Raw genomic sequence first — 26,729 nt, 5'->3', positions numbered from 1 at the left:
TGGCATAAGGGGGCAAAAGTGGGTTGTTGTTTATTACAGAAAACAAAGAAGTATTTATACTGTAAATACATTTAATTCATGTACAAGTAATTTTAAATAATGCGTAACTTAAATTCACTCTATAATACGGCCAACAACCCAAAAAGGACAATGTACTTATAATTTAAGATGGCACAATTACCAGGAAAGTATGTAGTACTTAAAATTGTTTATGCAGTATTTAAATTTACTCACAGTATCATTTTTGTCTCCTTTCCTGTAAAATACCCAGAAGTTTGACACTACTTAAAATGACTTAAAATGTCACTATTTCTTCTCTCCTGTAAGTTACATGAAGTTTTGTATTACTTAAATTACTCATGTGCTACATAAAATTGTATACATGCAAATACAAATACATATAAATACATACAAATTATTCTAATGTATCTACCTTTAAGTATTTTTAGGAAAATTACATTATAATTTAAAACAAAATACCTTAAAATTTGATTTAATTGCAGGAGGATTATGCCCTTAATCACAGATTGTATTATAAAGTGTTAACCTGAATTCTATTAAGCAATTCAGCCCATGAAGCAACCTTAGACTGGAGCATGATGACTTTAAGTGAGAAATATTTTTAAAATTTTCTACAAATACAAAACTACAGGTTAATATTTACATAATTTGATACACATGTGATTGGCATGACATGCATATTATTTTATCCAAGTGCATCATTTCTGTTTACAATCATTTATTCATTTCATGACTCGCTGGAAGAAAAACCTTTTGAGTTGAATAAATTTTCAGTTTGTTCAAATAATTTCTGGGGCATAAAAAAAGTGATGCAATACGAGTTAATACAAGTGTTCAAGTAAAATGCCATTTAAATTGATAGTATGTGCAAAACTCCAGTGGCGCAATCGGTAGAAATTACATTTAATTAAATTAATAAAACTCTAACATTAGTTATTTGATTTCTAAAATGCTTATTAGTTTCATTTAAAAGATGTTAGTTCATAGAATACACTTCTATGTGTCATGAAAGTAATTATGAACTTGAACACAAAAATACACGCCATGTTAATGAACCATACACAAATACTCAAAAACTGTTCCACCTATTTTCCTCCTCTTATCCAATTCAGGGTTGCAGGGGTGGCTAAAGCCTATTCCAGGTGCATAGGGTGACAGGCAGGGTACACCCCGGACAAGTCGCCAGGGCCAACACAAAGAGAGAGATAACCATTCACACTTATATTCTACCGGCAATTTAGAGTCACCAATTAACCTGACCCACCTAATTGCATGTCTTTGGACTGTGGGAGGAACCTGGAGAGAACATGAAAATTCCACACAGAAACACTACAGGACAGTGCTAACCAGTTTTAACTCAAAAACACAAACACTGTAAAATAATTTATCTTACAATATAATTTAGATTTTATTTCAAATTGTGTTTTATAATGATTAATAAAGGAAAAAAGGAAAAAAAGAAGAAGAAGATGGCACTGTGCCATCTCCTATCAAGGAGTTAAAAAAAAGAAACAGAATTAAATTATTTAGGTTATTTTGGGCTACATAATTTTAAATATTTTATGAGAACAGGGCATAATATTTCAGGTAAAATGTTTTTTGTTCACTATTAAGGCTTTGTTGTGTGATTCCTCCAGTTGATTTTCTTTCTTTCCTAGTGCGCCTCCTGGTGACGGATGTCTTAAACAACTGAAATTCCACAAAGCCCAAACTTGTGAAGTTCAATTAGATATAAATCTTCATTACAGTTCATTCATTTTCATCCTGAGCATTTGCTTTTCTATCTGCTTCATTGAGAAATTCCTGGTCAGGGTAGATTAGGAAGCCCGTAAAGGTGCTGTCTGTCCAAAAAGGATCAAAAAAGAGTCCGTTCTGCTCCGAGTAGAAGATCTGCAGCCAGACCTGGTCTGACTCCTTCAGGTGGAGAACAGTAGAACCAGACGCCACGTCATAGTTCCCAGTGTTTGCATCAAATGTTTTGATCTTGTACTGCCCATTGTGAACTAACCCGATGGCGAGGTGCTTGTTGGCCAGTGTGATGTCATAGGTAAAGTAATATACTCCAGGGATAACACAGACAAACTTCCCGCTGGAGGCATTGTAGTGATTCCCTTCATTCAGCAGGATCCGGGTGAAGCGGATGGGCGTGCGCTCTTTAGGATAGCTCTTTGTCACAGCCACAGAGAAAGCTGATCGTGCTTGCTTGCCACAGTTACAACCACCTGGAGCTCCTTCCTCGCCCATGTCACCCACGTCTCCTTTTTGTCCCCAGGTTCCAGATATTCCGGGTTTTCCACGTTGTCCTTTCAGTCCCCGAGGTCCAGCCTTGCCAATAATACCCTCACGACCTTTCTCACCCAGTTTGCCTGGGTTCCCAGGTCTCCCTGGATCACCTGATAACACATAAATAATGACAAGATGACAATAAAATAGTATAATCTGGGCACCAGTATAGCTGACATGCTTGAGCAGCTTAGCTATGTTCTATAAGGCTATTGAAGATGCCCATTTACCATGTGTCTCACCAAGATCTCCTAGCATTCCTGCCTTCTCTGCACTATTCTATCTAAATAAAGGCAAAAAAAATCCAAAATCATGTTTTAAACAAATACTGTGCTCAAAATAAATAAAGGAACACATTTAAATCAGAGTGTAGAAAATCAGTTAAACTTCTGTGATATTGATTTGGTCAGTTAAATGGCAGAGGGGGTTGTGAATCACTTTCAGCTGCTTTGGTGTTCATGAAATTAACAACAGGTGCAGTAGAGGGGCAACAATGAAACAGTTTCCCAAACAGGAATGGTTTTACAGGTGGAAGCCACTGACATTTTCCCTCTTTCCCTCCCTCTTTTTTGACTGTTTTTTTTTCACTACTTTTGCATTTGTCTAGGGTCACTGGTAACAACTGGCAGGATGAGGTGATACCTGGATCCTAGAGGTTCCACAGGTAGTTCAGCTCTTGAATGGCACATCACTGCGTGCCATTAACATAAGGTTTGCTGTCATAGAAGAGATTCCAGGGGACAGACAGTTACTCTAGGAGAGCTGGACAGGCCATATAAGGTCCTTAGAGACTGGTGTCTGCTCCTTTGTGCAAAGAGGAACAGGATGAGGAGTGCGAGAGGCCCCCAGTATCATGGCAAAGTGTGTGGACATGGTGGACTAGCATGCCTATTACCCTCATTTTTCCCCCATATCTGATTGTTTTCAAAGTGTTCTGTTAATTTTGTGAGTAGTTTAATTGTTTTGATGATCAAAAAATGTTCCCCATGAAATTGTCACTGACAAAAGAAAAGGGCATATTAACTGGCATGTTAGGGCTTCTCTTTAGATGTTTTTTGACTCTTCAAAACTTGTGATAATAAATAATAAATCAACAGGCTCCTTTAAGCAACTGAAAAAGGTCTGAATATGAAGCTAATGACCAAAAAAAAAAAGTCAAATGGCAATAAAACCATTCCCTTTACACTTAAGAACTTGCAACTTCAGACATCTGTTCATAAATGTTGGAGAGGTTGTGCTAAATAAAAATCAGATCAGTGACATATATGATGTGAAGATCATTCAAGTTCACAGTAACATACAACTAGAGATTAACTACTACCTTGATCTCCCTTCTCTCCCTTCTCTCCATCCTTCCCATCTTGGCCGTCTGTCCCGGGGGGCCCCATGGGGCCCATGGCCCCGGGTGACCCAGGGGCTCCTGGGTTCCCTGCAGGCCCCGCTGGGCCCGGCAGACTGCAGACCAGCTGGGATGAGTGGATGGTGAAATTCCGACCTCTCTTAGATGGGGGATTTGTTGACTGCGAGACGACAACTGACAGCACATAGATCATCACAAACATCTGGAGCATGATGGGAACTGTAGAGTCACAACGAGGCAAGGGAAGCAACTGTTTACAACAATTATACTGACTTGAGTTTTGCAGCCATTAATCAGATGATGCAAACATCTGGTAAAAGATTCCTGGAGTCAACCAGAGACTAAAACCTAACACAACATGTGGACGGGCATCTAGATGGTGTGGCCATTTTCATGCTATCCCTCAGTAACTAATGACAAATCTGATGCATCTGTTATATGTTCTGGTTACATAAATGCATGCAGCTTACAGTAGGTTATATAAAGGGAGTGTGTCAGCCATTTTAAAAGCACAGAGTAAGAACTCACCAGTTGAGAAATTATGACCCATGGGTATTTTTCAGCTCTGTCCGAGCCTTTTCTCTGCATCAGAGTGCACAAACCTTCCTACATTTCCAGCAAACGATTGAGGCAGCATTCTTCAAGAGACGCTCTGCAGAGAAATGTGCAGCCCAGAGCCTCCGTAACATCCGCCCTGTTTATGCGAGTGATAGGCCAAAAAAAAAAAAAATACTTTCACCATGATGTCATTACATTCAAGTCAGTGCAACAGCTGAAGCAGTGACACATCAGTGGTTCACAAACTCTGCTGTGAGGAAGCAAGAGATTACACAACAAGGGCTAAAAAGGATAAAGAAGAAACATTTAGCTTGTTACACTTTATGCATTTAGACACTAATGTCTTCAGAAGCGCTCTAATTTTGCAATAATAGAAAAAGTAAATGAAAAAAATATTTGCGTTCCCTTGTCTTATTACGAGCACTAAAATAGTGCCACACTGTAAAGTTTATGAATAAATCTACTATGTAGAGCACATCTTACAAAAAACAAGAGACACAAGAAAGAGGAACCACTGAAAAAAACACGTCTGCCATGTTTTAGGTTTCTGACTGTGTTCATGTGTAATGCACGTGGATAATGTGTGCACCTGGTTAATGAGGCGCACAAGGACAGACTTCTCCCTGCAGTCTGAGATAAGGCACGCTGGGATTGACTGCTTGTTTTGGTGTCCTCTTCTCCACCTTGGAACCCTCATCAGGGCTTTCCAGAAAATCACCCAGTGAATGAAAAGGTAGCCATCTCATGTTTGCATTCATTTTTCAGTTCAGTCCATTAGGTGACGCTCTGGGTGACTTTTTTTTTTTTTTAGGTATTTGAGATTTTAGTCCTTTCCCTTCTTTCCCTCTTTTATTTCCCCAAATAAATTATCCAGAATTGTTCGTCGCTGCTTTGAAGCAGCATTTCATTTCATTCAGAAGGAGGGCGTTACGAAAGGTAAACACACCTTGCAAGGTTCAGTTTTTGTTTTTTAAAAGCAATAAAATAGTTCTAAAACTCAATTTACATGTGAAAAACCGTGTTACCTAAAATAAAAACTAGACTTTAGGGGGGTCAAAACTAACTGACATGATTTTGTAATCCTGGCAAACGAATTAAAATTAAATACAAGTATTGATGAAATGTCTTTAGTTTTTGTTTGTTAGTTTGGTAAAGTTACAGCTTGCCCCGATGAGTTTTTAACTGACATCTTTAATGAGAGTTTGGAGGTCTACAAGACTGTGAATTAACTGTTTTCAGAAGCGGCGGGATTTTTGTGTGAAACTTGAACTGATCTTCTTAAATCTTGCCTCCAGCATTTGCCCTCTGTAAAATGATATTTTGCAAGGCTAAAGCTAATACTGAAAAAAGCAAAACATTAAACAATTAAAAACTAAAGTGAAAAGCACAGGCTCACTCTAAGAACTAACAAGAGAGTCAAAATGAAATTTAAAAATAATAAATACATAATTAGAAAATACAATAACTATAATAACTCTGGTGGGCACTTTTACAAAGAACTGTGGATTTAGACCCTGATCACTTACATGGGGAATATGATCGCTGAGAACATTACATAAACGAGCCGTTCCCTACAGCAGGGATTCAGTAAAGGGTAGAAACTAAAAGGGCAGCTTCAGTTTCATTTTGGCCTGTAGTGGAGGTCAATATGAAATAATCATCCGCTTTCTCTTCAGATTAGTACTTAAATCGATGAAGTCTCAGACCTGACAGAAATGTTGGAAATGCCTTTTGAAGAGTTCTTTCTATATTACTTTCTGTTGTTGTGTACTAATTGACAAATCTCCCCACATATTTAAGTTTCCTCCATGCCTTTCTTTGGATCTGGAGTCCATAACTGGAAAACACGATATGTATATACAGCCATTTTGCTGAGGTTCAGCAAAATTAAAAGGATCAGCCGCCTGATGATAAATGTAGGCCTTGAAAGCCAACCCCAAGTCATGTTTCTACCCATTGCTGATACCTCATGTACAACCCTCCGCCCCCGCAAAAAAATCCCAACAACAACAAAAAAACCATACATTCAGGCAAATGGATTTTATTATAAAAAAAATGCAGTTACGTTTCTCATGTTTCCTGTAAAGACTGAATTTGAAAGGTTTGAAAGTATTTAAATGTCTCCTGTTGAAGCGAAACACCTTTTTTGTTGTTGTCCTACATTTTATGGACCTGCAGCTTCAAAACAATGTGTCAACATTAACTTTTACAAAATACTGTACACAGTTTCTCCAGCACTTCTTTCCAAAACACAAAACTTGAGTGAATGTGGGATTTTATATTTTACTGAGCAGCTGCTCTAGTAGAGTCCTTGGGGAGAGTTTAGGGGAATCTGCAGGGACTGAAAAGGTCACTGTCCCAAGAAGGAAGCCATGGGATCATCTGGCCTGCTGCGTTTCATGCGGAAGGCCTCCATCTCCTCCTCAGTGGGCGCCTTTACTTCAAACAAGCTGTTGTACGGCCTCTTCCTCTCATCCAGCTGCATTAGCATCTCCACCTGCTTCACCCGTTTGTCCTCTGCTTCTAGAGCCTGAGAGGGAGACGGCGGTTGGAGGTCAGACACGGAGAAACTCATCAAAACAAACACGGCAGTCAAACAAAAACAAAAAACATTACCTTCTTCAGCTTTTCCTTCTTCTTCTCCTCATCCTCCGAATCACTGCTGTCGGAGTCGCGCTTCTTGTTCTTTTTGTTCTTCTTTTTCTTCTTCTTCTCTTTCATCTTATCTTGATGCATCTGGTGATCACGAATATTTTAATAATGAACATTACATTTAGGCTTATTAACATTAACTGCAGCATTTTTTTAAAAACAGTGTCCCTTACTTCTAGCAGAGTCTTGGGCTGTTCCTCCTCCTGTGGCTCAGTTAGTACCTCTTCAAATGGAGTGCACTCAGAGTTGTTCTGCAGGGGTTCATAAACAAACACAGTCAGAAAGTGAGAAATCTGTGACCACTTTATAAACTGATATCCTATCCATCAAACAAACGCTTCAAATACTCTCAGTAAATGTACTTACAATTCCAATTCCAGCTGATCCTGTGCAGTAACTCTGTTTGACCATGGAGTGGCAACACTTGTACCCCCAGAAGCCGTCTTTCCAGTAGGAACCCCAAATACACTAAGGAGATATGATCTTGATTTTAGGATAAAACATAATTAAAATGTACAAAAATTAGCCACACATTTGCTACAGTCTGCCCTCCTTACAGTGTGGTTGTTGATGAGCACGTCCTCCTCATATTTGGAGCGAGCGACAGCCTTTTCGAGTCCTTTCAGCACAGCGCCGTGACGCGAATACTCCACGTAGTCCTCAGTCTGGGCCAAGAGCAACTCCCGTGGTGGTGCATCCAAATGCTCCTGGCCTCCATACTGATTGTCACACACAAAAGTAGAAATATCATCAGTAAAGCCCAGACTGTGACTGATATGAAGTTCATTCTGATATATCAGCCAATATTTTTTTTTTCTTTCTGATATCCCTAATATTTGTAGTTCTTTATTTTCTCCTTTACACAGCTGATCCAAGCCCGACTGCTCAGATCGACTGGTTGTTTGCGGTGTTCTCAAACGTGCTGCCAACAGAGAAGCTGCAGAGTGCCATCCGGTGGACAAACTATGCAACATCTGCACTCATAAGATGGTTGAAGAATGTTTCTCCCATCCTTTATGTACAGTTCACTCTTATTTTCATTTACTGGCCATTATAAATGCTCATACCAATAGATCGGCTAACACTAGGTGGTGCTGCTCCAGCTTTTCGAGTAAGGGGGGAGTCAGATTAGAATTGGGAACTCGGAAATTACAAGCGAAGTGCAAATAAATAAACAGCCACTTCTAGCAATCTACTAGTTTCCACACAGTGTTATCAACACAGATTATAGACCAAAAAGTCACTGAGTGGGTTTTTACCTCAAACCCGGGAGGTTTGCTGGATGAGGATTTGGGGTAAATGGTTTATGCATCAGAAACTGTTCAATAAACTACATTGTTCGAGACATACTTTTGAGAGGCATCTACAGACAGTGAAGTTAAGCTACAATGGAAATATTGGAATACTGTTCCTGATTGTGTCATTGCTTGGCTTTATGCATGCTACATCACATATTTGGAATGAATAAATAAAGAAATAAATAAATGAATGAATGAATGAATAAATAATGTAGAGGCCTCATCCTGTTGCTAAATGAATACATAACAGCTGTGTACCTTCTCCAGGATGCTCTCCCTCTGTTCTTCTTTGAAGTCCTCCTTCTTGACCTTGAAGGAGCGATGCAGCAGCTCCAGTTTGGTGGGGTCAGCCTGCAGATGCACCTCGGAGCCTTTCTCATAAGCCTCCCAGGCAAACACTGTCACGAGGCAATGACAATTACTACAAATTACAGTCTGTGGTCCTATCAGATAAGAAAAAGCTCAGATTTCATCATAATTATCCTTTACTAAGTAACTAAGATCCTGCCTTTTGGTGTCTCATATATAACATACGTGTGACAGGAGAGGCACTCTTTAATTTAGCCATGTCTAAACAGATGTATAGATGTTAACCACTATTGTTAGCGGGCTGCTTTTTACTTTTTGCAGCTGATTTTTACTCTATAAATGCTGATTTTTTCACTTTTGGATGACTTTTGGTAACCTATTATAATCCAGTCAAACATTCAACAGTTTTGGTCACAGTGGCCAAAAATAAATAAATCTCTAGACTCATTTCCAATATAAGTAAAGTCATACTTCCAAAACCTAAAGAGTTAAGGTTGTGAGGTGTTTGAAAAGAAGGAACCATAACTTTAGGACTTACATTGTGTTTGAGCCATGGAAATTGTGTCTCCACTGTAGCGAACAAAGTTGTCTCCAGCGTACCCCACTCTGTTACACAAAACAGTTCAAAAGTGATTTCAGTGTCCACTCAGTTACTCCGAGACTATTTCTACTATTCCTCTGTTGATTTGTATTAAAAAGCAAACAAACAAACAAACCCCCATAACTTACTCATCAGGGTTCTTGCCAGTGTTGGAGTACGGGTTCTCTCTCATTGCTCGCGTCTTTGGATCGTAGTACGCTGAATTTGGATCCAGATTTCTCAAGTACTGTGAAAAACAGACACGAGGAGTTCAGATTAAAGAGAAATTAGTAAACTGCAGTACCCCATCTTTCATACACAGAACTGCTGAAAAGTCATTTGATTTTATTATATTTCGCTTGAAAACAAACATGAAGGAAGCGTGAAAACACAAATGAAACACAACATATGATGCAAAAACAGAGTCTGTGTAACTGCAACAGCCCTCTGAATCAATATTTGGTATAACTGCCTTTATTCATTAACATAGCCTGAACTCTCTTAGGCAGCCTTCTTGTATTTTCTGTAAGTTGTCTTCAGTAATAGTTCTCCAGCCTGCTTGAAGGATATTCAAAGCTTTTTCCATGTTCACAATTTAAACAAGATCCTGATACAACTGTCTCCTTGTAAGAAAAATATAAAAGGAACATGGTGTGGCTCACAGCTTTTACACAATAATGTGGGCGGTAACACTGTATTCATTTTTTTCCTGTGTACACAGTTTATCAGTTAATCACAAATGACTAATGTTTTACTACGTGACTCTTACTTTAGCTGTGTCTTCTCTGATACGCAGATTCCTGACAGTGATTCGCCTCTTGGAGTCAAAGTTCTGACCGGGCATGTCGATGTCATCTGCATATTTGTCTTCATCCTCATCTTCACTGTCATGTTCCCGCTCCTACAAAGGAAGAATGTAAGGATATTAAACTGCAGTCTGATATTTGCCTCCAAAACTGGGAAAAATGTATTATTACCGTGTTAATATGAGTGAGCACTTACAGTCTGGTCCAGTTTTCCCGAGGCTAACTCATCCTGAAGTTTCTGTGCTTTCAGTGTCCTCTTGGCCTGAGAAACAAATAAGAATTCAGTCATGTGGTGGTGGACCACAACAACATCGGCTAACCAATGTTTTGACCTCTGGAGTTCAGTCATGCTGGTCTGCTTACCAGATCTACTTTGGCGTATTCTTCAACAATGCGCTGATGTTCCTCGGGGTCGTAGCCATTCCAGCGATCACGCTTTCCATCATAGTCCATGGTGAGCTGGATCTGAGCGTGTTCATCTGGAGCAATCCCTGTTCCTGTGAATTTGGCACCAACTTTTCTGGGTCGCTGGTGGGACAAAATGAAAGGTAAGATGCTAACTTAGTACAAATAACAATAACAATAATAATAATAATACTCCTTTGATATCCAGGATAAGCAAACCCTGAATATTAATTTGTTCCAGCAGATAACTGTAAAAATGTTTCATCGGTTTTACCTCCAAGCAGTCTTTCTTCTTGTGTGTCATGGCACCACAGTTTTCACAAGCCCCTTTACGGAACTTAGTTGCAACTGCATTCTGTGTGGAGACACAAAGTGAAGCTTTTAGATTTTGTGGCAATATATCTACTTCTGTGTCCACATGAGAGAAAAAACTCGCCTCATTCTCACCTCCTGCACTCCTCTCTTGTACCACTCTCCGATTGCGGAGTACTGCTTCTCATTCTCACTCTGTGGTCTTTGATGCTTTAGTGTGGGCCTTTTTGATGGGTCGATGTACCACGGCACTGATGAAATGTACTGTGGGATGTGGGGGTTTATGTCCCTGTAGGACAGATGCGTTCAAGTTACATATCACACCATTCCTTCCATCAGTTGCCTGAAAGCACACACTTTCTGCACAGGCACAAACTTACTTTCCCTCCTCGTCCACCTCAGCTGGAGCGTTTCCCAGCTTTCTCTGCTCCTCCAGCTCCTTCTTCTTCCTCCAGTCCTCTCTGGTCATCTTCTTGGGCTCATCCAGGCCCACGATCCCCTCCGAGTTAACGTTGGTCTGCTCGGTCATGACTGAACCTGCCGCCAGAAACACGCCGTCGGGGACACCGTCACGGGTTTAGTATAAACACCCGTCCTACTCACCTACACTCAGCAATTATGTGTTTCCCTTCTTAAAACAAAGGCTAAAACTAGTTTTTATTGCAGTATTGGCTAACCTAGCTGTTTACCTGCCGAATGACGTACATGTAGAAGAGGCATTTTACTTAATTTCTGTGAAAATTCATAAACCAATTCACTCACTCACCTTGATAAGGCTCCACAAATAAACTTGATGTTTATATTCCTTCCGTAAAATCAGCAACTATCCCTGTATTTGACCCCTTTTTTTAAAACTCGTCGGTTCTGTTTTGACTAAAATGCGATCGTCGCCATTTTACATCAGCTATAGTTACGTCACGTCCTTTCTGTGGAGTCGCTGCCGGAAACAGCGACTTCTAGAGGACAGTCAGAGTACAGCACCTCAACCGCAAGAAAACAGGTGGTCTTTACTTTCTTTTACATGGGAAATTTCATATCATAGTCGAAGCAAGTTAGTTTCTAACCCTTTATTTTAATGTGTTTTGATCTGATATCTCAAGTCTAAAAAAGCATAGCTTAAACTGTATTGTTAAAATTCACTCAGAAGTGTTTCTCTGAAGAACTGTGTCAGTTTTATGCAACATTTAGTCACTAATGTGGCTTTAATTTATGATTTCTCTTAGTGAAATGAACTTGTGTGTCTGTACATAATTACTGGTCACGTTTTAGGTACTCATTATTACAAATCTCAATCAGCTAGCCACATGGCAGCACCTGAGTGTATTTAAGCATGTAGAAATATTAAATCTGGCTGGCAATAAAAAATAGTAATCGTGTCCATTCTTGTATGACACCATGTACCCATCTTCTGATGGCTGCTTAATGGTGTCACGTCACAAAGCTCAAATCCTCACAAACTGATTTCTTGAGCATGATGACTTAAGACAGCTCTTAAAGCATAAAGGTGGTCCAACCCAGTAAGAGCAATGTGTATGTGTATAAAAGATGCTTCAGAAAAGGTTCTTCTTGTTACATGTGGACAGATCCTTGGATACTGAGATCCAGTAAGTACAAGGATTTTATTCTAATTTAGTCAGTGCAACAGCAGCAGCGGTTATAAAACCAACACTGGCGATATCTGTGATTCATGTTTAGGTTGAGAGAAGATGACGCTTTTGTCTTTTATTTCTCTGTTCCAAAGATCCTGAGCTGTGAGCTACTTGTTGTCAAATAAAAGAAACTGGGGTAGTTTTTGTTGTGAGAAGATCATTTATAGCAAGAAGACTCCAGTGGGTTCATTTCTGCATTCGTCACAAGCACCAGGCGGGTACTCCCTCTGCCTAACTGTAACACGGACATGTGAGAACAATGTTTTGAGGACTCCTCTGATTGGAAAGACAAAGTTAAGACAGTAACAACAACATAAGATGCCCTTAAGATGACAGTTTGGTCAGGTGAAGCTTCCCACCTTTTTTCTTATATTCCAAACAGGTTTTTTTTTTTTTCTTAAAAAAAAAAAAAAAAGGCCAAAAAATGTAAACATTGTTAAGAGAAACAACAAGAGAACAAAACAGCACCAGACACATACATATCAACAGAAGTAGAAAGGGGCTGAGTGAAGCAGCCGTCGAAGCCTTAGCACCAGTACTCATCCCTGCTGTCAGTCCAGCGGTGTGCAGATGAGAAGGCAATGTTGTACCAAACTGAAGGCAGTGTTGCATTCAAGTAGGTACCAAAATATGAAACTCTTTCAGGCCTTTCAATGTCTACTGAGAGTTTTGCTGCTGAGATATAAGGAAGGACAGGATGAACAGTCACTTGTCATCATCCTCCACTCTCCCCCAGTCCTCCGAGTCCTCGCCCTCCACCTCTCCGTCGTCTTCCTCCACATAATCACCCCAAGTGTCATCTTCGTCCCCGCCCTCGTCCTCCTCCTCATCATCCTCTGGCAGATTTCCTCCATACAGTGGCTCATCCTCCTCGTCCTCTACTATCTCCATCTCCTCCATATCGTTCTCTTCCTCATCGCCCTCTTCTTCTTCTTCGTCTTCTTCATCGTCATCGTCGTCTTCCACACCGTCCACGTCCAACCCGCACACCTCCCCGTCCTCCACCTCCCCGTCCTCTCTCTCTGTCTCGGAGGAGGCAGGAGTGGGGAAAGCTTTCTCGTCAGTTCTGCCCGTGAGGTAGGACCTGCCGGAGGGGACGAAGCTTGAGGTAGCAGTCTTGGTGTTGATGTAGAGACGAGGAGGAGGCGCTTGCCTTGATGAAGTCGCTTGGTTGGCTGAGGCAGAGACGGGAGCGGAAGGAGCCACTCGTCTGGTGACTGGGACGAAAGAAGGGGTGACGGGCGCAGCAACAGCCCCGGGCCTCATGGAGGTCGTGTTGGGCATGTATTCGCGTATCTCCCCTGGCTCTAGTGGGTCGGGCCCACAGGGGTCGTGCTCGCTGCAGGACAACTTGCCGTCTAGCTTGGAGATGAAGAGCATGCCTTCTCTGTGCTCCTTACAGTACGAGTTGGGGCACATCTCGCAGAATGAAGCCGCCTCTTTGCCACATACGTCACACTGGTGCCATGGACACTCCCATCGGCCTGCAGGCAAATCAAATGTGGAATGAATACAATAAACATGCGCAAATAGTAAGATTTTTGACTCACAAATAGCTAACAAAAATATAATAATTAACATGTCTCTTCAAGTTCACGTTCATGAAAACTACATTTTATTTTTGCCTTTTTTTGGAGAACCTTCACCTCAGAAACCACCCAGTCACCTCTGTTTGCTCCATGCATGCTTGAGGATATTCAAACCCCCTGAGAGCTTGATGTAAAAAACGATTGGCTACACACGGCTATCATATTGTGTGCTCTCCTTAAAGTCTACTTGCCTGCAGGCCTCTTGGCCAGGTTGAGGCAGTCAGCATGATAGACCTTTGGGCAGCCCGGCTTCTTACAGGAAACTATCTGACCCCCGTCACCACAGCTGAAGCACTCATCTTCCCTCTCCTTGGTCACCTCTTGCTTGGTCTTCTTCTTCATAGTGCCCTTCCGTTTTCCTTCCTTAGGTTTCATTTTCTCAGCTGCTGGCTGGTTCTATACGAGGACGAGGAACAGGAAGGTCACAAGGCAGCTCTTCTTGTAAGTGCGGTCAGAGGATCATTTAACTGAAGGTAAAGTTGTGAATAAATATAAAGTTTTACCTTTGGCCGGACACCCAGGAAACCGCTACAGTTGGGTGCTCCACATTTACAGGCGGTCTTCCCATTGCCACGACACTCCAGGTTGTAGTTGAAAGTCAGCTCCTCACCTGAAGTAGTTGTTGCATTAGATTGGATGTGTAATTAAAATAATCTGGATGATCTTGTTCAATACAACCCTCCCCCCTAAAAATAAAAAAAATAAAAATAAAAATAACCCCAAAACAAACTATCAAACCTTTTGGGATGTCTTGTAAAGCAAACAGCCCCACTCTGGTGTCCCCATTCACAGTCCACTTCTGAGTCTCACAGTTTGGCTGGCAGCTGTGGTTCATGAAGCGAGCCTGGTTGCCTTTGGGCCCCGCGTCAATGATGCGATCCTGGAGTGAAAAAAAGCGCAAATGAGTGTGGACACGTCATCCGATCTGCACTGTTAATCAAGCGTGCCGCGTTCAGGCTGCATCTGTTGGTATTTGACTCAGATACTTACTTTGTCCAGTGTAAGCATGTAGAAGTTGCAGATGTCATTCTCCTGAGCGTGCCTGATCCTGGCGCGGCATTCTTCTTCATCTATCACCTCGCCCACGTATTCACTGATAAAAGCTCCCTGGGAGAGACAAAAAGAGACGGAGAAACCGAGGAATGAGTAAAATGTGGTTACAGCTAAAGCGATCAATGCTGGCTTGATTCACTTCCGACCCACCTTCCTGATGTCCGACAAGCCGCGCAAACCCCAGCCGCAGGACAGAGTCCTGTAAATCTCCACAGGTGTGTACTGGCGCTTTGTGAAAGATTGATTTTGGCATCGGTCCCCTGCCGCGCACACCTGAGGGTGACACTCGTACATCAGCATACGGTTAATGCACTCAGAGTCGATGCCGCACGGGTTCTCGTCAACCGCCTTGCAGTTACATCGTGGAACCTCCGAGAGGTCAGCGGTGATAATCTGCACCTTCCCAATTGGCCGGTTTACCTAAGAAACAGAGACGGGTGAGATTTTAACAGCACGTCTCAGTTAACTGCTCTGCCGTGGGCTAGATGAGCACAGATGTACACACGGTACCCTAATGTGTCTGTATGGAGGCGGCTTCTTGTCATTCTTTCTGTCCTCCTGAAGCTGCTTCAGCTCCTTTTCTGCCTGAAGCTCTTTGAACCGCTCGGCCGCTTCATTCAGTGCTACAAAGAGACACACGATCTTTGCTATTAAACATGCACCTTACACCAAGAATCAAGATGCACTCAGCAACCTTAAGCACGCACCCTTTTTGTACACTGCATCTGCACCCTTGCCCATTTTTTCTATATTGTGAGTATCGCCCTCCATGTAGGGAAACACTCTGGCCTGGTATGTCCACACGAAATCTTTGGAGCCAAAGAACTGCACCGGGAACTCCCCAACCTCATGTTTCATCCTTAAGATGTTATTTGGGACCTCTTTGGTCAGGCAGACTTCAGCAGGCCACCACCTGAAGAGACACAGCGGGTTTCAGAAATACAAATATGGCTCCTGTAGTTGTTAGCCAGAGCCTCTGTGTGATTGCCAGTGTTGTTAATCTACCTGTAACGCCCCCACTTGACCCACAGGATGTCCTTAATACGGGGCTTCTTTCCAGCTTTGCAGTCGTTGCAGAACCAGCTACCCTGTGGCATCTCCATATTCAAGCATTCCCGATGGAAAGCAGCAGGACAGGCTTCACAGCACAGCAGACTGCCCCCTAGAAACACAACCCATGAGTGATTAGTGAGCTTTTTTATAACACGTCATAATATGGCCTGCAACAGTCTGTATTATGTTTTGAACAGTGATTATAAGGTCACACAGGCCTGCAAATTTTCTTCTAAGTTGGTAAGGGAGAACAGTCCATATCACGTGTAAGCATTTGTGAGGTAAAACAAGCAAATAAACACCAAGCTGAATATTTATCATCAGCAGTAAGCTAATTCAGTAACTGACTTATTATAGTGCCACTACAAGTGACACTAATCAGTACAAATGTAGATACTCGGGACTAAATGAGGTGAGTCGGTGTATTTAAATGAGATCAGTGGCACTAATTTAAATCAGTGTCAGAAATAAGAGCATTAAACATTAACATGTTACTTCAGCAGTCAAACTGTGTGTTTTTATAGCTGCTGGGTTTCAGAGGCAGATTTGTGAGTAGAGACAAGAAACAGAAATAAATTTATAGATCCATTTGCCAAGTGGGAGCATTTAAGTGGAAAATGGGACAGAGCATAAAAATAATTTGGAGCGCATTATGTTGAATTGAATAATAAAGCCCGGCGCTGAACAGCTGCCTTCCTTTGTGTGTGTGTTTTTTGTTTAACATTTGAACAGTGGAGACGGTCTGTTAAAAGCTCATATTTTAATCCTGAACTCATTATTACAAGACTGTGCTCACCTTCAGAGCAGACAAAGCACCAGCTAACGTTGATGTGCTCGTGGTTCTTGCAGCCTTTGCGAGGAGTGAAGTGGTTCGGACAGAGGAAACTGTTGTTCGCCAGCACCAAGCTGCCCGCTGCCATGCAGTTGTCATTGGCGTGATAGGCGACGGGACAGCGAACGCATCGAGCCAACCGACCTGAGAGGAAGTGAGAGGAAGCACGGCTTAATTCAGGCACATCTGGATTTTTTTTATTTTATTTTAACAAAAAAACACATGCCATTTATGGCGCAATTTTAAAACACTTTCACTCCAAATGTTGTCCCTGGATTTGGAACATAAGACTCAGTCTTACAGGATTATTAAGAGAGATCGTAGTACAAAGCACATGGAAGGAGTCACGTCAGTCCACTGAATTAAAACTCTGGATTACATGCCAAAATCCTGCACAGTCAGTATTTTATGAAACCACTTTAAACTGCTAAAAATCAAGGATTATGATGTACACTTGGTACTGTAGGTGAGGCTGTAAGTGTCAAAAAATCTCAGGCCTAATTTCACATGACACACGAGCAATGAATCACATACTCAAGTGTCAGCCTGTGCTTATGCAAAGACACTGAGTCATTCATAAGAAAAAGCTTAATCACAGAAACAAATCCTGATATCTCCAGGTATGAAATGCAAAGCCCTTAAATAATCCAGAGTTCAAAAGAGGCCATCAATATTCAAACTAACAAGTGACATGCAAACAAAGACTGTGTCCAGAATCACGTAACCTGTTGCTCTTATTTAAGAAACAAGAATCCTTCCTGTGGTTGGCGAGCCTCAAGATTAGAGCGGCAAGGTGAAACTGTAGGGCCTCTAAAACCCTGCAGTCACAGCAGGGTTTGAGTTTGGAAAGGATTCAGTTTGTAAGAGATTTAACACTGCGTGCTTAGATCATGTTTAAAAGGGCAGAATCTTTATTTATTTATTTTTTTAGATGTTTTCTAGTCTAATCTGCCCTTTCTTTGTTTGAGTGTGTCACGTGGTTTGTATGCTGAGATAAACCCTCTGCATTTCCATTCATGCAGCCACCTTTTTATAGACGTTGACAATGATGCGCCTGCCTCGTCGAGTGTGCTCTTGGCTCGGCTAGATGTTCTGAAAAGATGGTTTTTAACCAAGGAAAGAATTCTGCAATCATCCACTTCAGTCGTTCTCTTTAGTCCTCATGGTCCTTTTTTCTTGGTTGGGCAGTGCTCATAAGTGCATTCCTTCTTTTTAAGAATAAACCAAGGTGTTGTTGATGCGCTCACTGCTAAAGTTTCTGCTATTTCTGCTATGAATCGAAGACTTCCTTTACTTGCATCAACACCTCTTTGGACTGGATGCAAATTTTTAATAATAAACCACGGTGAAAATGAAGAAATAACTATCAGCCAGCTGGAGATCTACTTTTAAGCACATTTCCGTGGGCTGTTTAAAAGCCACTTTAAGCTGCTCCCCTATTCACAAGGGGCTGGCCACAGTCGGTAGCTCCATGTTTGATTTGGCAAATTTGAACATCGGATGCTCTTCCTGATGCAACCACAAAATGGATCTTTGTCTCCTCCCGGGAAACAAATGACTGCAGTTACTAACCAGACTGATTCTAGTTGTTAAACCTACCTAATTAAATGTAAAACACTACACTTTAAATAAATCTTGACTGCTCTATTTTTAATTCACTGTCCTGTTAAAAAACCTCACATGTCACCTAGTTGAAGTCTCGCAAACAACGACCCTGGTTTCTGCAAAATCTTAAAACATACTAACATAGAAGCATCTTCTGGTGTATGGTAGGCCTAACTTGGATGAGGAGAAAGTAGATGGCTGGTTGGATCAAAGCCAGCAGTGGCGCTCACCTTTAGAGCTGCAGATGTTGAGGGGATTGGTAATGTGGCAGGACAGGCACACATGCAGGGGGCAGCGAAAGCCTTTGTTGTGAGGCTGGGTGGCCGAGTAGGCCATTATACAGTCCGTGTGGTAGAATTTCCCACACAGCGGGATTATGCAGCGTTTCACCCCATCTCCGGACTTCTTACACACGAAGCACGCGTGAACGCCTGAGAGGATCATTAACAACCAGAAGAATTAAACTCAGGTATGCCGTAGCGTGCATTTTTTGTGCTTTCAGGCGTACCCACCAGTGTTGCATTCGCGACAGAAGAATTTTCCCTTCGGAGGCGCCGACAGGCCAATGCACTGTAGGTGAAAAGCTCCGTAACAGTGGCCTTCACACACCAGCAGGTCTCCCGTCCTCTCACACACCTGCTCAAACACACGGAGGAAGAGACCCGACTAATGATTTACTGCTCCCAAATACAGGGAATGTGCCACAAACCAAGCAGAAAATCTAGACTTTCTGATAGACTCCCTCTCACCTGACAGACACTTTCCTTCACGGATGCAGCTCCTATTTTGCCTTTTACATCAACCTGTGAGGACAGACTGTCATTCCAGCCGGCCGGCAGCACCTACGGAGGTAGTTGTTAGTCAAGTGCTGCTCGTAAATGAAATACCACAGGTGGGCGACCAATAACTCAGCAGCTTATCAGCACGACATACACACCTCGGCTTTGGGAGTTAGTGTTCCAGTGTTTTGTTTCTCCTCGGTGCTGCAGGCCTCCACCTCAGCCTCCTGCTTAGGGGTCTTGGATCCTTTGGGGCTTGGAGATCTGCTCTCTGTGGGCTTGGAGGCAGCAGAAGCAGCAGCAGGAGAAGAGGATGTGCTGAACATGGGCTTCTCATTCTTCACAAATCCCAACTATCCAATATGATGAGATTTTTTTTATGATTAATTCTAGTATAATATTGTTTGGTGTTATACGAGAATCAGAGAAACCACATCACGAGGTTTTAGTACCTGTCTTTTCTTCACCAACACCTTCACCTCCGACGTAATTGCACTGTGACGTTTTTGCTCCTGTAGAACAAAGTAATACTTTCAGTGCTACTACAGAGCGCTCACAGAAAAAGCTTTTGTCCCTATCACAAACGCTCCTAGCTACCTAATGTCATCTCAGTTACCTTCTTCTTTGCAGGAGCAGCAGGCACCTCTTCTATGTTACAGTCCAGCACCTTGTGCGACAGCTTTCTCGGCCTCTTTCTTTCTTGGATTAATAATTCCGTCTCTGGAGTAAAACGATTCAGTATTGCATATTTTAAAATAGCATCTCAGAGACAGGAAAAATAGTTGATGTTGTAAATACACCGGTTACACTGTTAGCTTATTTACCTGGTTCAGGAGGTAGATCAGTTTCCTCTGGGGTGTCTGGGTCAAAGGGGGGCTGTGTCGTGACTGAAGCTACCGAAGGTGCTGCAGGAGAAAGCTCGTCCTGAGACGGACTCTTTTCCAACTCTGCCGGAGCCTCGGCGGGCTCGTCTGATGGAGAGGCTGGGGTAACAGTCTCTGACGTGATGCTGAGGTCGTGGAGTGCTGCAATCCCTGAAGTCTGCTGAATGTGCACATGACAACAAAGCACTGCTGAAATCCATCACATACGAGGTTTTAAACTAAACACGCGGCAATCGTTTCCGTGCACTGTGGTGGCAACATGTTCCAGCAACATGTAGCAGTCATAGCTGTTATTTATCAAATTTGTTTCTACAATTATATCTTATTATCACTCAACCCAAAAAACCTTAAATGTCAAAACAATAGGCCGATGTATCAAGGCATAATCAGAATGATGTTATTGCCTGATTTGAAAGCAATTCACTTTATTTACTTTATTTAATTCTGGCAAAGTACAAAGAGATATGCTTTATGCTGTAAGCTAGAGGTTCTAAAACTTTCTAAACTTAGGGACCCCTTCTAGGGAACAAAACTTTCCAAGGACCTCATAATCATCACACCAATCCAGCTGGTTCGGGCTTAGCGTCAGATGAGTATGTGAACGGGCTTAAATATTAACAGCTGGGAGTGATTTCATGACAGATTGTTTTCTATTGTCCCAGTGATAATGCGGGAGGGAGTTATGGACACAATATGCTTGTTTTATTGGTGTAAATTGTTCCCATCTGTAAAGATTCACTTTTAAATGATACCGCACAAAATTCATGCTTTAAAGCAAAGCACGTTGCAGGCCCCTGTGGATATACTGCGTGGAGCCTTAGGGTGTCAACAAACTCGACGCTAAAGACTGTACAGTTAGCACTTGAGTTGTATTTATAGCTTGAAAGAGGCTGCTTACTTCCATTTTTATTAAAAGGAAAATGAATCATACATTTCTTACCATTTGGGAAGATTCTGACAAGTGCTTCTTTGATCTCTTTTTTGGGGCAAATATTTGTTCATACTCCTCGGCCGACTCCAACAGACGTTTGGTGGGTTTCCGGAGGCGTTTGTTCTCTAAATAAAAATAGGAAAATAATAAATGATGCATCATTTACTTACTGATTTTACCAGCTCTGGAGATGAAGCTCAAAAGGAGCGCTTTGTCTTACCGGCTGAGCTGCTTCCGTCGGACAAATGCGAGTCGCTCTCCGTGCACTTCTCAGCCCCCGGTTCAAGATCTGGTGATGCCATCATCTCATCAGACGCCTCACTCAGGAGTTCACCCTTCCTCTCGGCAGCCTCCTCAACCACCTGCCAGCGCTTCTTTGGAGCCAACATGGCTTCTGAGTTGTTATCGAGGTAGCTGGTGGAAGGATCGGCAGCGACAACAGGAACCGATCCAGAATCGGCCAAATCGGCATGGCCGCTAACAAACTCCCTGCCGTAAGCCATGTCAGCCAGGTCGGAGGAAAGGCCAGATATGCTAAGTTTAAGTTTGGCGGGTAATCTTTGTTTCCTACGTTGCTTTTCTGAGCTTCCAGGCGGAGTACGAATGGGAGAGTCTTCACAGTGGTTGGTGTCAGTTCCGGTGATGCCTTTAGTCCTAATCTTTGTCCTTTCCTCTGTCCTGTGGGGTATTGCGGATTTGCGTGACTGGCCATTTTCAAGTTTGACCCCATGAGTTAATCCCTCACAAGAACCATTGGGAGTGTCAACATCTGTGGAAGTAGGGATCACTAGGGGTTCCTCTTTGATTAGGGCAGGTGATGGTGGGATTGTCAGCGGTTTGCCTTCTTTTTCCCTGGTATCATGCAGGTCTTTCAGAAGCATCAAGAAAGTACTGAATTTATAATTGGAATCAGGCCGAAATGCAGCAGTTTCAGAGTCACTGCTCTCCTCCTTTGCAAGAGATTTAAACTTTATTTCCTGGATATCTGGAAAGGTATCCATCGGTGACAGGGACAAGGACTGAGAAGTGGTTGTGATATCCCTGACAGTGCTTTCTGTCTTGATCTTAAGAGGTTGCAAAGTGGACTCAGTCGTGGCCACACACTTGGACTTAATCCATGAGCCATTACGAATTAGCTTCTTATCAAGCTTCCTTGCACGCCTTTTTGGAGAGCTGTGGTTTACAGACAGTGATACACTGCAGGAGGATTCCCGAGTAGGAGACATTTCAGTGTTGATGGAAGCATTAGTAGGTGTATTAGCAGGAGAATCATCAGCAGAGGCTTCTGCTGAGAAGTGGCTCGTGGCCACTGCATCTTTGAAATCGGTCTCTTCCTCCGCCTGCAGAGCCCTCGTCATCAGGCCACTGCTGGCAGGAAGATCCACCGAGGTCTTTTCACTTTCAACACAGCTGTCCAACCTCTGGCCAGAATTTGTGTTTTTTGATGTCCTTTTGTTTTTTAAGCTGCTAAATGAGTCTGCACCCCGGCTCACTTTTTCTGTACTCTTTTTAGCCTTTGTTGAACTTTTTTCTCTTTGGACCAGTCCCTCTATACTGTGTACTGGAGACAGCGCTGTGCGTTTTGGTCGATGCAGCATCGGAACTGAATCCAGGTCAGCATAAGGTGAGTCCTTCGGCTCTTCTTTCAGTGCACGCGGTGCTGTGTGAAGCTGGCCTGTGGAGGATTCCTTTGATCCACTAACTATATGACCAAATATGTCTGACAGACACTTCTTTTTCTTCTTCTGAGCTTTATTGTTATTGCCTTGATTTGTAGAGTTTTTCATGAGATGGTGCTCATTTCCATTGGAGGCTGTAGAAGATGCTGGAGGTCCACTGGCGTCCACAGAGACAGACGGGCTCTTGTGTGCCTTCTCATTAGGGAGCGGGCTGGGTATACGTTCATCTCCTTTGACCGACACTGAAAGCACAGTTTCACTTTTCCTTTGCCGACCCGGGAGCAGATACTCAGCTTCTGCTACACTGACTTTCCACGCAGTCAGCAAACTTTTGGGTATCTGCAGAGAAGTAATATAGTTATTGAAATATTGTTCACAGTGAGCAAACAAAAGATTTTCAAAGATTCACTTCACAAATTATACCGTATACTTGTAGTCTTTCTCCTTCTGCTTCCCTCGCCGCCTGAGAACAGGAAGGTCTTCAAACTGATGGCCTCCTTCAAAAGGTAGAATAACGTTCCCTGGGACCCAGGAAGACTCTACAATCTCGCCAATCGTCTCCAAGAAATACATCCGGCAAGGACGGGGACTGGGAACTGGATCAAAATGGGGTTTTTTTTTAAAAAAAGAAAGAGCAGTGTGAACTTTGACACACACTACAATGCCGTCAACAAACTATCAACAAAACAGTCAAGTTGTGTGAAACGGATTTGTGTAAAATAATCAGTATTCACATCAAATCTCACCTTTCATCTTAGTGTGAATCCCCTGATCCAGGTCGCTTGTGATCTGACAGGGCCACCAGGGCCGTCTGTTGAATTTTGCCCACACCAAATCCCCTTCCAAGTATTTCACTGCAGGAAGAGGCCTTTTCTTTGGGCTGTTGGACTAATCATTACAAGAAAAACACAATCATAAGTGATACAGAAAAAAAATAATGCCGCATGTATCAAATCAAAATTCTTGTCATGTATAATGACAAGAATAGATGATATCCGCTTTAGAATTCTAATGGTGATGACAAAACATCACATTGATTGCTTTGCTGGCCTCAGATTTGAACTGTTTTCTACTCTTTTGGGTCAAATTTTAAAGCTTGGAAGATGGCGTACATGCATATTGGTGGCTCAGGGTAGTTAAGCTATGCTTGATTATAACATAGCCACATGAACTTGTGTGGATTTGGTTGTACAGAAGTTGCAAAGTTTGTATCTCAAGAGTTTTATACTCACATTAGAGTTGGTGCCACCTGGTGAGATAAGTCCTGGGTCAACAGGGGAGAGAAGTTCACCATCACTGTCAGATTCCTCACCCAAACTCCACCCATCTCTCATGGAGATGTCTGGCAGCGCGCTGGGGCTTAGTGTAGGGTTGAGCTCAGATATAGTTTTGGACATTAGATTAAAGACTGTAGGTTTGTATGTTCTTTTATCCACCCCTGAGTCGCATGTGGTCTTACACTCTGTAACAGTTCGATCCTGACTCGGCTGTGGGGAGTGGCCAAAAGGCGCGAGTTCCTCGCCGCTGTCCCCCTCCTCATCGTCCCCCTTTACATCGCTGCTGTCGAATAGTGTGGACTCAAAATGCAGGCATCCGTTTGGAATGGGGGAACAGCGCTCGAAGCTGTCAGGACTGTGTAGGAAGAAACCATTTCTGCTCATGTCCGGCAGAGTCCCAACAGGCTCCATGTCATCGTTGCCTGGAGAAGGAGGCAACTGGACAGTTGGCGCCTCAAACTCATCATCATCATCGTCGTCGCTAATTGGGCTTGCACAGAGCAAGTTGTTTCGAGGATGAAGGTCCCTTTCTGGGTCAGGTTTGTTGATCGCAGTGTTCAGGTCGTAGGGCCTCCTCAAAGAACTGTAGCTTTTAGATCGGTTAGTCTGATTGTACCCTAGTAAAGCGGGTTGTTTGAGGCTGGAGGATGGCAGCTGCACAGTTGATGACTGGTCTGATCCTCGCTTCACAATGCCACATTGGTTTCCATAGGAAGTGCTCACAGGGCCATTGTGGGGCCTCAGCTCTGGCGGGCCTGAGCCAAACACTGAGCCTACCCTAAGACCCGGTCTGTATGACTGCTTCATGTTGTCATGCCTACATCCTGTCAAATGAAACAGAGGCAGGGTTAGACAAGGTAAACGTGCTATAGAAGTTTCTCTCTAAATACACTCCTGTGTGCTTATAGAGATGTGTAAACAAAGTGGCTTGTACGAGTGATAAATATCAGAAGCATATCCATGAAGGTCCAGCCATGGCCAGTGCGCGCGTACACACATACACAGGCACCCACACACACACACGCCGATAAGCCGACACTGCGTGGCCTCCATTCTAGAGGCCAGTCGTACGGCACAAGACAAAACACAGAAAACAACCGTGCTCACACACTTCATTCACAAACTATTAGAAAATAACAGCGCTTTGTCTGCTAAATGTGGGTCACCCCGGCGATCGCTGACTTGTACAGTCAATGGAGGAGCGCTGAAGCTGTAGTAGAGGAGGTGACACTGAGCCATCACAGAAACAGTCAGTGGCTCACACAAACAAGCTACAGCCGCACACCGACATAGGAAGCTACTATTAACTCACGAAAAAAAAAGAAGGTCTGATCGGCACTACAAGTTCACCGCACTATCAACACGTGGAAAAAAAGGCGAAAAACTCACCGTTTGGAGGTCGGTCATCGCGAAGCCAGCAGCTGCTCTTTGATAATGTGGCACCAGGCGAGTGTTTCTCTCGGTTTGTGAAAGCAGATCTCCACAATCCCAGCTGCAGCAGCACTAGTAGTAGGCCAAGGCACGGCTCTCATTCTCGCTTCATCAGCGTCGGCCCTCTTAAAAAAATGTCACCTTAAATAAAAAATAACAGCCGACTGCTCCATTACGCCGCAACGTCTTCAGTGAGCCACAACCGGTCCTGTAACAGCCACAGCAGTTTATTTACTACATGGTTATTATTATTATTTTTTGCCTGCTTGTCGATGTGCCCCTGGTTATGTTAAAACAAGCCCAGGCTGTGTGTTGGTGAGCAGTAACCAATCCGCAATGCTACCCAACCCCCCGTCTGTAGAGGGCCGTGACACTCACCCTCCGCGTGCACGCGTGCACACACTGGCGAGCACGGACGCACGACAAACACGCACGCTCACACGCGTGCACACCCAGGTGAAGTTTGCAGTAGTTATTGGTATGTAGTAATCGTAAATGAAGGCAACGGATTTCTAAGTAGTTTGTCCCGTTTCTGCTCTAACCCCCCTCCACCTTCAGTCCTATTGTTTAACTTTCCTAGTTGATGCAGGCCTGTGTGCGGGTGTGTGTGCCTGTGTGTGAGTAGGAGGAGAAAGATCGACCATATAGGAAAGAAGAAAAAAAAAGACTGCACACCGATAATAACCACACGGCCTTTCCGGTCAAATCACACTCTCCGCGCGCCATGTTGACTCTCCACGGAGCGCTCTGACATGAGGAAACAGGCCGCCAGGCGCTCAGGAAAGCACGATCGAGAGTTGAGGCATTGAGCATATGAACGGGTTTCTTTCTTTCTTTCTTTTTTGATTTCCTGCGATTAAAAAAAACTGTCGGCGGCCGTTTTCAGCCCGCCGGCACGTAACTTTGATGGTTTGTTGCGTGTCTTGTTGCTCTAACTGAAGCAGATCCACAAACGCGCAAACTCAAACAGAGAAGCACAAAAGGCTCGCTGCAGTGGGCCAGTCCTCAGATCAAAGAGCGTGCAGTTACATGCCGATTTGCCAGCAGAGGCCGGCTTTTAAAATGTTTAATATCATACACTGTGGTTTGTTTATGTCTCCAAAGGCGGTGCACTTCTATATTTTGGTGAATTATCATGTACAGAACACAAAGATTGAAGACGCACCTCACATCATGGCGGCTTCACCCAAAAAAAACATGACCTATAGTTTTTTTTAACCTCTTCTTCTGTCACGTACCTGGTAAGAACACGCCCAAAAAGTAAGATCATAAACGTCGGTACGCCTTAATTTAGTCTAATAAGGTGTAAATAAAAGTATTATGATAAAGTGACTGCCATGTCACAGGACTCAAGCCCCCTTGTGTCCAGAGCAAGAATTACAA

At 43.0% G+C, this 26,729-nt stretch overlaps 3 protein-coding genes across 3 annotated transcripts; all 3 read right to left on the bottom strand.

Moving 5' to 3' along the window:
• Positions 1–578: 578 nt before the first annotated feature.
• c1qtnf2 (C1q and TNF related 2) lies at positions 579–4,342 on the bottom strand. Its single transcript, XM_063484621.1, has 3 exons — positions 4,193–4,342; positions 3,626–3,883; positions 579–2,414 (listed from the first exon to the last, which is right to left on the bottom strand). Exons 1-3 carry the CDS (start codon positions 4,212–4,214, stop codon positions 1,771–1,773), a joined length of 924 nt encoding a protein of 307 aa, XP_063340691.1. The 5' UTR covers positions 4,215–4,342; the 3' UTR covers positions 579–1,770.
• Positions 4,343–6,247: 1,905 nt separating this feature from the next.
• On the bottom strand, positions 6,248–11,493 carry slu7 (SLU7 homolog, splicing factor). The gene is made up of 15 exons (XM_063484620.1): positions 11,351–11,493; positions 10,965–11,121; positions 10,720–10,873; positions 10,547–10,627; positions 10,231–10,395; positions 10,064–10,129; positions 9,831–9,962; positions 9,211–9,308; positions 9,020–9,087; positions 8,431–8,570; positions 7,432–7,593; positions 7,241–7,342; positions 7,048–7,125; positions 6,839–6,958; positions 6,248–6,752 (listed from the first exon to the last, which is right to left on the bottom strand). The coding sequence occupies exons 2-15, from the start codon at positions 11,111–11,113 to the stop codon at positions 6,573–6,575; spliced, it is 1,695 nt and encodes a 564-aa protein (XP_063340690.1). The 5' UTR covers positions 11,114–11,121; positions 11,351–11,493; the 3' UTR covers positions 6,248–6,572.
• Positions 11,494–12,159: 666 nt separating this feature from the next.
• LOC134638259 (histone-lysine N-methyltransferase NSD2-like) lies at positions 12,160–25,778 on the bottom strand. The gene is made up of 23 exons (XM_063488782.2): positions 25,305–25,778; positions 23,871–24,739; positions 23,385–23,526; positions 23,062–23,234; positions 21,180–22,977; positions 20,969–21,084; positions 19,969–20,188; positions 19,761–19,864; positions 19,597–19,656; positions 19,303–19,497; positions 19,115–19,207; positions 18,878–19,001; positions 18,596–18,796; positions 16,725–16,904; positions 15,881–16,037; positions 15,583–15,788; positions 15,386–15,498; positions 15,026–15,295; positions 14,813–14,929; positions 14,561–14,702; positions 14,326–14,432; positions 14,014–14,218; positions 12,160–13,717 (listed from the first exon to the last, which is right to left on the bottom strand). The coding sequence occupies exons 2-23, from the start codon at positions 24,720–24,722 to the stop codon at positions 12,939–12,941; spliced, it is 6,354 nt and encodes a 2,117-aa protein (XP_063344852.2). The 5' UTR covers positions 24,723–24,739; positions 25,305–25,778; the 3' UTR covers positions 12,160–12,938.
• Positions 25,779–26,729: the final 951 nt, after the last annotated feature.

The sequence above is a fragment of the Pelmatolapia mariae genome, linkage group LG2 (assembly GCF_036321145.2).
Source record: "Pelmatolapia mariae isolate MD_Pm_ZW linkage group LG2, Pm_UMD_F_2, whole genome shotgun sequence".
Taxonomy (NCBI): Eukaryota; Metazoa; Chordata; class Actinopteri; order Cichliformes; family Cichlidae; genus Pelmatolapia; species Pelmatolapia mariae.
Note: the sequence above shows the minus strand (reverse complement) of the source record. Positions and strands in the feature narration are given on the sequence as shown.